Source organism: Panthera uncia, chromosome F1, assembly GCF_023721935.1.
Source record: "Panthera uncia isolate 11264 chromosome F1, Puncia_PCG_1.0, whole genome shotgun sequence".
In the NCBI taxonomy this organism is placed as follows: Eukaryota; Metazoa; Chordata; class Mammalia; order Carnivora; family Felidae; genus Panthera; species Panthera uncia.
This window is the reverse complement of record NC_064813.1, coordinates 19,631,033-19,643,287: the sequence shown is the minus strand read 5'-3', so window position 1 is coordinate 19,643,287 and position 12,255 is coordinate 19,631,033. Positions and strand designations below refer to the sequence as shown.

The following is a 12,255-nucleotide window of genomic DNA, read 5'->3' as shown; positions in this document are numbered from 1 at the left end:
AATTTGGAACTGGGTGGTTCTGGCTCAGGGTCTTTTCATAAGGTTGCAGTCAAGATGTTGGTGGGGGCCGCTGCCACCTGAAGGCTCTAGGGCTGCAGCTGACCTCCCCCGTAGCTATTGGCAGCAGGTCTCAGTGCCTTGCCCTGTGGCCCATTCCAGAGGACCACTTGGACATCATTACTACATGACTGCGAGCTTCACCCAGGCTGGGTATCCAAGAGACAGCAAGATGAAGCCACCAGGTCTTTTATGATTGAGTCTTGGAAGTAACACACCGTCACTTCCGCCATATTCTGTTCATTGGGAGTGAGTCACTATGTCCAGCCCTCACTTGAGGGGAGAGGAATTAGGCTCCTCTTGAAAGAGTATCAGAGGATTTGTGGGCCTATTATGACAGCACAGAACTACACAATGCAGTGTTCCCAAGCGTTTGAAGGTTTGGAGGTCAAGGGACAGGGTCTCTGGAGTCCCTTGTGTTGGCAGAATAGCAGCCCCCAAAGATGTGCGTGTTCTAATCCCTAGAACCCGTGAATACGTTATGTTACACAGCAAAGGGGAAGTAAGGTTGTTCATTAGCTGACTTTAACTTATTACTTTAAGGTAATTATTATCCTTATGATTATGATTAGGCAGGCCCAGCATAATCACAAGGGGCCTGAAAAGTGGAAGAGAAGGCAGAAGACGAATCAGGGTCAGAGTGATACGGAATGAGAGAGACGCAGCTGGCCATTGCTGGCTTTGAACATGGAAGGGGCCATGTGCCAAAGGATGCAGGCAGCCCGTAGGAGCCGGAAAAGACAAGCATATTCTCCCCTGGAGCCTCCAGAAGGAATGCAGGCGTGCCAACACCTTGAGGTTAGCCCCGGGAGACCCATTTTGGACCCATCTTGTGTTGTCTCAAGCCATTAACTGTGTGGTAATCTGTTACCGCAGCAGGAAATGGACACGCTCTACATATGCCCTTCTCCTTTTTCCCATTTCTAACTCATTTCTGCTTTCATCACACGCTATAGTTACTGTCCTTGTTGTCATATGGTCTATATTTTTTAATATACATGTTTACTATGTTTAATACACTATGTTTACTTACTAGCTATAAGCTCCTTGAGGGCAAGTCCTAGGCTTTGTTTTGGTTTTTGTTTGTTTGTTAAATATAAGTCAGGAGCCCAACACATCACTCATTACTACGTAGCCATTAACAACTTGGTCAATTATTCACTAGACTGGCTAAAAGTCTAAGCAGCCAGCTTAGCAAAGAGATGAAACAAGAAAGCTGGTGTGAGGGGCCCTCCGGGTGGCTCAGCTGGTTAACCATCTGAACCTGGCTCAGGTCACGATCTTGTGGTTCGTGGGTTTGGGCCCTACATCAGGCTCAGTGCTGACAGCTCAGAGCCTAGAGCCTACTTCGGATTCTGTCTCCCTGTCTTTCTGCCCATCCCCCTGCCTCCTCCAGCTCATGCTCTCTCTCTCTTTCAAAAATAAATAAACATTTAAAAAAAGAAGAAAGCAAGCTGGTGTTAAATAAAATACGGAATCCTATTAATTCCTCCTCCATTAAACTAAACCCCAAAAATCACACTCATGACAGGAGAGTTTACTGAGATACTATTTTCTCTGTATCTTTCTTTACTCTCATTTCAAGCTAGTGGCCAAGGGAGGGGATTTGGGGCAGGACAAAGAGGGGAGCAGGTGAAGGTCACTGGCTCCTTTTGAGCCTTTGTGAAGACCTAAGGACTCTGAAGGGATAGGTCTCCTTTTGGGTTGGGGGACAGGAGACCTTCAGGAGGGTAGGAGGGTGGATCCCCAGAGCCCACAAAGGGGACCAAGTTCCTATGAGCAGTGGGGCCCTAGGCTCTGCTCCATGACAAAACCTCAGAGGGAAGCAGAGCAGGCTAGACCCTGGGCTTGGGGTCCCCCACTCACCCAAGACTCTTGGGTCCCACACACACACCACACACACAGTGCAGGAGCTAAGAACACAGGGGGCACAGGTATGTAGGACACTGGAGGTCTCTCCTGCACCCCACAGAATGGCAGCTGTTACCTTTGTGGCCTCCCCCCTCTCTTTTGACCTGAGACCTTTGCAGAACTAGGCAGAGGAAGGGAGGTGGGGGGGGGGGGGGGGGGGGGGCGGAGATGACCCTGAGAATGACCAAGATAGAATTTCCCACTAATCCAACAGGAAGCAGGAAGAGGGCTTGGCGTCTGAAATATGGGGATTTAGAAACAAAAAAGTGACATTCTTGCACAATGAAGTCTGGGGCTGATATTCCAAATGACGATACGTGCTTTGGCTTTAAAGTGAGGGTTTTAATCTCCGGGTGGGAGGAGGCCTGGGGCGGGGTGGCGTGTCAGAGGGCCAGCTCAAGGAGTGGAGAGGAAGGGCCGGGGCTGCCGGTGGGCTCTGTGGTGGCTCTAGGTTGGAAGCACACCTTCCCCCGCATAGGGCTTGAAGCACAGATAAATCAGAAAGCAGCTCCAGATGCCAAGGATGAAAAGGGTGCCCAGGAATGGCATGGAAGTTTTCTGCTAGAGGACGAGAAAGGCAGGAACCTGAGGCAGGGTCAGCGAGCTGCTGGCGAGGCTCCCCTCCCCGCAGGAGCCTCTGGGCTGCAGCCTCCAGGCTGGGGGACCCGGGCCCTCCGGCCTCGCGCCATGTCCTCTATGACGGAGTGGATGAGGTCGGGGGGCAGCGTCTCACCACCGTCGGGGGGACTGGAGGCAAATGCAGCCTGAGCACACTGCCTCTGGGAGGATGGGGCACCCGACTGGGACAAGGACTTCTCGAATGGGTCTACCTACCCCTGACTGTAGTTGTTCTTTTGGGCACACAACAAACATCTTTCCTGTAGAGGGAAAAAGAAACGGCACAAGAAAGATCATTTTCCCCTGGTCCAAGATGGCCGCCTGCTAGGCACCTCATGGGGTCTTGCTATAGGAAAGGGCAGAGCAAGATGTTGGCGCTTGGCAGTGGGCACCTCCAGGGTTGAGGTTCACTTGGTCACGGCTTAGGACTCTCCCCAGGCTTAGAGGACAAGCCCCCGGAGGGGGCTCTGGGCTAGGGAGGCATCTGGGGCCAGCAGAGGGGTGGAACCCGTCCCTTTAGAGCAGGAGGTAAGGGAGTGAGAGGGCCTAGGACGGTCAGGGCAGGGCAGGAGCCTGGAGGGGCACACCAGCGTGGGGGGGGGGGGGGGGAGTCAGGCTTCACTTACGCAGCAGGTCCTGCCTTGATGAAGGGAATCCAGTGGGTCCATTTTTGGTTTCTGAAGTGCCATCATCTTCTCGTGGAGAGTGAGTGGCATTCCATCAGCTCCATCCACTTTCCTGAGCCAGAGCTGTGGGTCTGTGTCCGTCTTTGCCGTCAGCCTGAACTCCCGCTGCTCCTCTGGACCTCTTCTCAGGGGACTGGGGGAGGGAGTTAGGGAGGGGCAGAGCTGGGAGGACGATTTCCAACACGACAGGGAGATAACCACAGTGTGGGCGGCCACGGAGGGCCCTGACATCCAAGCCATTGGGGGAAGAGAAACCAAGACAGGTCCTTGAAGAGTCTGAGGGTCCTCTGAGCCCGAGGACGCTTAGCAAAGTGAAGGGAGGAGATGCCTCAGGGACGAAGAGAGACGGGTGCAGGTCACACTTACTGGCTGCTCTTGTGCATATTTATTAAAACATCCATCTTCTCATCCATATCCTTCTGCATTTCCTTCAGGAGAAAAGTCAAAGCTTAGCCTTATCATCCTGAAGGGCGTCTGAAATCCTTTCTTCTTGCCTCTAGCTGCCAACCACTCAGAGATCACCTCAGCGTCTTCCTTTCTCGGGAATCCTCACCGGCCTTGGGTGACACGTGCCACCTCTCCCTTTCCCCGCCCCCATTCCAGGATGAGGCCAAAGCACAGGCAGGGTCATTAGGGGCTTATCCAAAGTCTCCAGATGAGTCAGAGGACAGGAAGGCTTTGACCTGATCCCACACCTGGATGAGACCCTTATGCCCTGGCTCTGGCTCAAGGCCTATGAAGTGATGGAGGCAAGAAGACGAATCTTGTGATCCTCCCCCGCAAAGGCACTTTTGGCTCCAGTGTTTTGACCCCTGCTGTGCACCCAGATTCTGCACATGCACGTTTGCTTCATCTTTTACCCAATTTCTGGCAGAAATGGTCAGCATAAAATAAAACTGACATTACTTCAACTGGCCCCTCACATTTATTATTTACTAAGAACTGAAAGAATAGTACAATCTTCTTGGCGAGTTAAGATCTGTAAAGTTTGATCCAGAGACATGGGAATAGAAATAGTGGTCATCAAAGAATGTCTAAGATGACAGATATCATCGTCAACGGTATCTGTTATGGACAAACACAAGGTTGGCTTGAACATTATAAAATACCCATGAAAAATAAATTGCTTCAAGGAAAATAATTCTAATAAAAAATGAAAGATTTGGCAACAGTTTACTGAAGTGTGGTAGAAAACTGATCAAGGAATTATACTGTATGGGTGGAGATGATTTCAAAAAATAGCTTCTTGAAAAGCATTTTTTTTTATGTTTATTTTTGAGAGAGAGAATGCGTGAGCAGTATGGGCAGAGAGAGGGGAATGGAAAGTCTGAAGGGGGCTCTGCACTGACACCACAGAGCCTGATGCCGGACCCGAACTCACAAACCATGAGATCATGAGGTAGGACGCTTAACCAACCTAGCCACCAAGGCGCCACCCCCCCCCCCCCAACTTCTTGAAAAGTATTTTTAAGTGGTGGTATACATTTTGGATAAGACATCTGTATTCATAAATAGAGTGAAAATATCCTTGATGTGAAAAATGCCCCCTGGTTTCGAAAAATCAGAGTCCAAATGTCCCTTATTCTTAGAAGTGTCACTGTTACTTCAGACTCATGTCCTGAAGTGATCTCCTCATTTTCTCTTCTAAATCTGTTTGCCAACTGTCCTTGTCACTGTCACCACTTTCTTCTAACTGTCCAGATTGCCTGTTGGGGTCATGGACACTTGCTTCTCCTTCATTCTCTATGTTGAGTCGATCATCAAAAATGTTATTTTTCCTTCGGTGCATCTTTCAGATTTACCATTTCCCTTCTCTTCCTACACCTAGTCCAGCATTCCTCATCTTGAGTGGGAACGTGGCTTCCTGCCTGATATTCTAGCTCCAGACAGCCCCCAACCCTGCTCTCCCGGCTCCCCCCACCCCCGAGCCCACCTTGCAAACAGCTGCCTGCTCAGCCTTTCTGAAGTGCTGCTTCTAGCATGTTCTTTGATTAAGAATCTCCAGAGGCCTCTTACTGCTTACACAACCAAGTCCCAATCTGTCTGCCTGTCTTTCAAAAGCCTTCATTATCTACCGCCTTTGTGCCCATTCCATTTTATTTCTCACAGTTTTCCCGGATGATCCCACTTTTATGACTGATCTCCCCACTGACCATGATACACTTCACGTTCATCCTGCTTCCATGCTGTGTGCAAGCTGTTCCCGTGCCCAAAATAGCCTCCTTTGTGCCTTTCCATACCCAGTCCTGCCCACTAACAAAACACTTACTGTGTTTGCATTTTAATATAGAGATAATACATGCCCTTTGTAGAAAATTTGGACAATATAGAAGAATATAAAAGTAAATTAATCTCATCACCTCGCCATAACTGTTATTAACCCCTTTGGTGTATTTCTTTCCAGTCTTTTTTCTAAATATTTACTTTGCTATTTTCCCCCACTTAACTGAGATCAGCCTATATAGATTGCTTGTATCTTGCTTTTCATTATAAGCATACTTCTCATTATAAGCATTCTTTTTTTTTAAATAAGCTTTTTATATCAAAATAACTTGGGACTTACTGAGAATTGCAAAGATAGTACAAAGAGTTCCCATATGCCTTTCATTTCATTAAGTTTCCCCTTAATGTTAACATCTAACCCAATCATGGCATTGCTCTTAATTTAAAAAAATTTTTAAGTTTATTTATTTTTGAGAGAGAGATAGAGAGAGTGAATGAAGGAGGGGCAGAGACAGAGAGAGAGAGAGAATCCCAAGAGGGCTCCATAGTGTCAGCGTGCAGCCTGATATGGGGTTTCAACTCACGAACCATGAGATCATGACCTGAGCCGAAACCAAGAGTCAGATGTTTAACCGACTGTGCCACCCAGGCGCCCCCCCAATTTTTTTAAAGTAAGCTCCATGCCCAGTGTGGGCCTTGAACTCATAACCTCTTGATCAAGAGTCACATGTCTACCAACTGAGCCAGCCAGGTGTGCCTATAAACATTTTCTCCAGTAGTTCCTAGTTTTCATTCTGTGGATATACCATAATTTATTTGGCCATTCTTCTACTGTTGAAAATTGTGGTTTCCAAATTTTTGCTATTATATACAATGATCCTGCGATGAGTATCTTTTTACAGATACTCATGCTAGTATTTCTGATTATTTTTATAGGCTAAATTCTGGGAAATGGAATTAACAGGTCAAGTGGTTTGATATTTTTTGATTTCTATTTTCTAATTGGTTCCAGTTTTGCACAAACCTATACTCTGATCAGCAACATAAGAGCATTCCTGCCCTGTTCTATAACTGTCATAAATTAAAAGCTCATCTATTTGAATGTGACAATGACTTAAGTATTGTTCCCATTTGGCATTTCATTGATTATTCATGAGGTAAACCTTTTAAATATATTTACTCCATTTTAGTTGTATTCTCTTTTGTGGATTGTTTCTTCATACCCTTTGCCCATTTTCCTATTTGGTTCTTACTGATTTGTGTGAGATTTGTAAGTTATAGATTAAAAAAAACTTTTATCAGTGTTTATCATATTTGTGGAAAATTATTTCCTTCAAACTGTTTGCTTCTTAATTCTGTATATGGTGCTTTGCTGTTACCATTTTTAAATTTTTTCTATTGTTAAATATATCAATATTTCCTTAGTGATTTCTTCCATTGGACATCTTTTTAGACCATACAGTTAAATATTCATATATAACTTATTCTTATTGGTTTTTATTATTTAAATTCACTCTATGCACCATTTCAGTTTTTACAGTGTTAACTAAGTTTTTCTTCATATAATCACAGTTCTTAATATATAATCCTTTCCTTCTCACTAACATTTAAAAAATCATCCTTATTGTCTTTGAAATTGTATAGAGCTGTGCTGCCCAACCTTCGGCATACAATGGAATCACCTGGTGATCTTTAAAAACTACTCATGCCTGGACCTCATCATCTCAAGAGGTTTTGATTTCATTGTTATGGGGTGCAGCTGGGTACAAGGTCAAAGCCACAGTACAGGTGACTGCAATGTACAGCCAAGGTTGGTAACTACAGCTACTTAAGATCTGGTTCTTATCCAGGGGAAAGCTCAGAATCACTTTGAGAGTTTGAAGCAACTGTGGCCCAGCCTGGAGATTTTTATTCAGTTCATCTGGACCAGGCCTGGGTATACAGATGTTTAAAATCCTGGCAAGTGATTCTTAGCGTGTCCCTGGCACAGAGGTGGTGACAAGGTTATCTACCCTGGTTTTGTTCATGCGGCTGGTTATCTAGACAAGATTATTGTGGCTTTATGTGAACTTTATATATCTGGTAGGGGTAGTACCCCTTCATAACTCTTAAAAATGTAAAGCTATCTGCTTTTGCCTATTTATGCTTCTACATCAGTGGTTCTCAAATTTTCACTTAGGAAATGTGAGAAAAATTCAAGGGTCCAAGCCTCCTCCAAAAAGGATCTGGGCCCTATTTTCTTTATTTGTGCTCCAGGCAATTCCAAAACACATCAAGGTTTGAGAACCACTATTCTTTTTTTTTTTTTTTTTTGAAATTTATTGTCAAATTGGTTTCCATACAACACCCAGTGCTCATCCCAAAAGGTGCCCTCCTCAGTACCCATCTCCCACCCCCCATCAACCCTCAGTTTGAGAACCACTGTTCTAAACATTTTCTTTAATGTTTATTTATTACTGAGAGAGAGAGACAGCGCAAGCAAGGGAGGAGCAGAAACAGAGGGAGACACAGAATCCAAAACAGGCTCCAGGCTCTGAGCTGTCAGCACAGAGCCCGACACAGGGCTTGAACCCACAAACCATGAGATCGTGACCTGAAGTCGGACGCTTAACTGACTGAGCCACCCAGGCACCCTGAGAACCACTATTCTAGAGTCTAGGTGGTCCTCTTAGTAATTGCTGAGTTCAAAACTAATCTTACTGGGCTTTTGGTTAGATATGCATTTAGCTTCCCATGTAGCCTTCAGAGCTCACCGTAAGAGTCACTTTCTCTGTAAGTATTTAGTTACCCCGGCCCACATTCGTGACTCATTTCTCCAGACTCCTGATTAACTAACAGCCAATTGTCCTGTAGCTCGGCACTTACTTGTTATTTAATTCTCTCTTGCCATAGAGTTTGGGTCTTCTGCTAGATTGTAAGTGACTTCAGGGCAGGGTCTGGCATCGCCTTCCATAATTCCCAGTGCCGTAATGGCCCATGGAAGGCACTCAGCAAATGCTTACCTTCATAATCTCCACGAATTCCTGGAGTTTATCAAAATCCTTGTCCATTATGCCCTTTATCTGTTGAAGAAGAAAAGCGTGGCAAGTATTACTGAAGGCAGAGTCCCTCTGGGGCATTTTAAACAAAGGGCAGCAGCTCCTTCTTGGATAAAACTCAAGGAACAGACTTGTAGTGGCCAATTAAAGCCACTTTCTTCCCAAGGAGTCTATGAAGGGACTAGGGTGCATGTACCATTAAGTGACCACCACCAGGGGCCTTGGGGTGGCTTAGATCTGGGTACGGCAACGCTTCAACGTGGAGCTCAGACCATAGCTTCAATTACACCTTCTTTCTTCAGCATTCCCTCCCTTCCTACAAATGCCACCAGTGGTTCCAGCAAAGAAGCAAGAAGAGAGTTTCTGCTCTGCTGCTTGTCCCCGGAAGAGGAGGGAGGAGAATGGAATTGGTCCCTGACTTCTCCCACATCCTGGTCAGCTCCTCTCACTCTGTCACGAGGGCTATATCTCCCTAACCCTCAATGTGATGCCTTAGAGAGTTCTTGTCATTCAAAACCTGGGCTTAAGCATCAGACAGACAAGACATCGATACCCTCAGCTGCTCGGCACTGAAACACTGGAGGAGATGGGGCTGAGTTGGGCTGATGCGTTTTCCACGCAATTCCGGATTGCCCTCGCTATTCAAGGTTGGCCACTGCATTTTCCTGGAAGCTCCCCTTTTCCTCCATATCCTGGAGTCTCATCCTGTTACCTGTTTGATCTCATCCATTTTTTCCTTGAGCTCTTCCTTCACCTCCCTGAGTTCAGTCTGAGGAAATAAAATAGGGAAGAGAAGGAGTAAGGAAAGGTCTAGGAAGGGAAACTGTCAAAAGGAAGTAAGGAAAGACCATGGGGCATTGCTAATAAGGAGGAACAGAGAAATACCTCCCATTAGGCAGGAAAGAAAGGATGCTATTGAGAAAAGGGGGGAGCAGGCCGTACAGACATCACGTGCCTCCCGCTATGATGCCCTGAAGGGGACACCTTCACTTCTGTGATGTGACCCCCAAAAATGCACAGCCGCATCTAGTCACCAGGAAGGACCAGGCCACCCACATGAAGGGTCGGTCTACAAGATAAATGACCTATAATCCTCATAAATGACAATGTCCCAGAAACCAAAGGTTGAAGTGGAATTCCAGACGAAAGGAAACTAAAGAGGCAGGGAACCCAGCTGCCATGTGTGGTCCTGGATTGGATCCCACACAAAAAGAGTTGTCTTTTTCTTTTGTCGTGAAAGACATTAGTGGAATAATTGATACAATTAGAATAAGGACTGAATCAATGTTCATGTCCTGGTTTTGATATTTTGCTCATTGTACTGTGTAAGAGATTGTTCTTGTTTTCAGGCAATATGCACTGAAATTTCAGAGAAATGTGCTCTCAGATGATTCAGGAAACATACCTTATATGTATGTGTGTGTGTGAATACATGCGGAGAGAGAGAGAGAGAGGGAGGGAGGGAGGGAGGGAGGGAGGGAGGGAGGGAGGGAGGGAGGGAGAATTGTAAAATGCCAACATTTGGGAGATCTGAGTGAAGGGTATAGAACTCATTGTACAATTTTGTGGTCCCGGAGCCTAGTCACAGATGCCAGCAGCGAACCCACCATGGAAGCGGCCGGCGGCCTGGGCTGCCCCACCTACCCTTAGCTCCTGTGTCCCTCCTGGTTTGGTAAACAGCCCTTCTTGTTTAATTCCCTTGTAGTCATACGTCTGTTGGTCGAAAACAGAAACACAGAATGGTGGACGTCACAGGTGTGGGTGGATGAGGCAGGAGAGATCCCCCCCGAGTTTCTGTTCCTCCTTTCAGGCTAGGACAGGGGTGAGAGCTGGCGACCCCGCCTCCACCGTCTCCCCTCTGAGCTCCTCACGCCACCGCCCTCCTGGCCCGCTGAACAGCCAAGGCCCTTCCTGCCTCAGGGACTTGGAATGTGCTCCTTCCTTCGCCCACACTGCTCTTCCTCAGGCTTCCGGTCGGCCCTCGGCCCTCGTCTTGTGCTTCAGCTACCAGCCCAGCCTGGGGCCTTTCCCGACCACCTGGTGGGCAGCAGCTACCCAGTCAGCCCTCCCTATTTCAATTCTCCGCATTGCAGGTAACACTGCCGAATTTTCCTTGTTTCTGTATCAGATTATTCCAAGAGTGAACTTTTGCGAGCAGAGTCTGTCTCTCTCAGTGTATCCCCCAGCACCTGGGACAGGTCTTGGCCACCAGGAACAGCGAACGACCCCTGACTCCAAGTCACCTCCCCACGGGTCTCAGGCCTGGCTGCCGGCATGGCCTCAAAAGAGCTTCTTACTTTGGTCGGCTTGGGCTTCAGTTCCAGGCACATTGCCTTGTAGTTCTTGCTCTGTAGAGACAGGAGTTTGGCAGTCCTCCTGTCAGGCACCAGGATTGGAGGGATAACACCAGCCCTCTCAAGAGCCCCCCTACCCAATCCTGCCCATCCACCTGCACCTGAGCTCGGGCCCATGTACGCCCCCTCCCCCCAGCACCCGATTCAAGACAACCCAAACTCTGTCGGGTTATCTTTCTTTTCTGAACACGCACCTGCCCAGTCAGCAGGTAGCCCTCCCCCCCGCTGGGGGGCCTGAGCAGGGAGAGCATTTGAAGATAACTTTATGGAAGCCGTGGATTAGTTCAGGCTTTGGAGACAGATTGACTTGCAATCTGATCTCGGCCTGCTTCCCTCCTAGCTGTGTCACCCGGGCAAATTATTTATTCCCCCTGAGCCTCCCTTCCTCGTCTGCAAATTGGGGGTACTCATCGCATTATCTAATAAGGTGCTTGTGTGCCTTAGATGTGCCCATGGATGCAGGCCTGGTACCGGCCCGGCCCGGAGGCGTGGCTCTGGGGGTGGTTGGAGGTGGTGAGGGTTATTACATCGCTCCTCATCCCAAAGGAAGTCAGCAGAGGCCTCCTTCCTTCCCACCCCGAGGCCAGGGATGAATCCCATCCTCCCTCCGGGCTCAGAGGCCACTTCACTCTCAGAACAGAGAAAGAGCAGAGCATTCACCAGAATTCTCTGTATCCCCCCACCCGCACCCTACACCTCCATTCAGTGAGGACTCAAAGAGGCCCCACATTGTCCAGCAGCGTTTGTCCTTTACCAGGTTTGATTTCTTCAGTTCTGCCCTCTTGGCCGACATGATGGCGGAGGCCAGAGTGTTAACTTCCCAACCTCCCCACCACGGGCCCCTGTGACCAGGCCACCGTCCTGTGCAGATTATAGGCCAAGGTGAGGGAGGATGACTGCCCCTCTGTGTGCAGAACTGCTGAGGTCACAATGCCCTGGTCCCACATCCTGGCCCGGAGTATCACTACAGCTTTGAGCCTCGGGTGCCTCAGCCACTGAGCTGAGGGACAGGTCGGGTTCCAAAGCCATGAGGTTTCCCTCCTGCAAGGGGGAAGGGGGTCACCTGCGAAATCGCCCTCTGGGAGGACCTGGCCTGTTATGGCCTTAGCGGAAGGCATGCCTCACCAGAAGCAAGGATTCTGTCTCCTCCCCGAGCAGGACTTACCGACCAGGAGGTGTCTGCCCCGAACATCTAGCTCTCCTCCGAGACTGTGCACAAGGTCTGTCGCACTTTCCCCACGTGGACAGACCCTTCCTTGGGTCTGAAGCTGCCTTGGGTTGAGATGCCTTGAAGTCCCTCTTGTTCAAGGTGCATGTACTGTACCAACCTGGGGTCCTCTATGCTGGGGGGCTGAGGGGTTGCTGATC

The 12,255-nt window shown here is 48.2% G+C and overlaps 1 protein-coding gene across 5 annotated transcripts; it reads right to left on the bottom strand.

Annotated features, from left to right (window-relative positions):
- Positions 1–2,289: 2,289 nt before the first annotated feature.
- On the bottom strand, positions 2,290–11,791 carry TEX35 (testis expressed 35). Of its 5 annotated transcripts, none has more exons than XM_049634030.1 (9): positions 11,642–11,791; positions 10,831–10,881; positions 10,178–10,246; positions 9,246–9,302; positions 8,498–8,557; positions 3,639–3,700; positions 3,213–3,405; positions 2,803–2,846; positions 2,290–2,553 (listed from the first exon to the last, which is right to left on the bottom strand). In XM_049634030.1, exons 1-9 carry the CDS (start codon positions 11,678–11,680, stop codon positions 2,466–2,468), a joined length of 663 nt encoding a protein of 220 aa, XP_049489987.1. In that variant the 5' UTR covers positions 11,681–11,791; the 3' UTR covers positions 2,290–2,465. The 5 variants fall into 5 exon arrangements, with proteins under 5 accessions (XP_049489987.1, XP_049489983.1, XP_049489984.1 ...); XM_049634026.1 differs by having other exon boundaries at positions 10,723–10,881; positions 11,642–11,790; XM_049634027.1 differs by having other exon boundaries at positions 2,290–2,529; positions 10,723–10,881; positions 11,642–11,789.
- Positions 11,792–12,255: the final 464 nt, after the last annotated feature.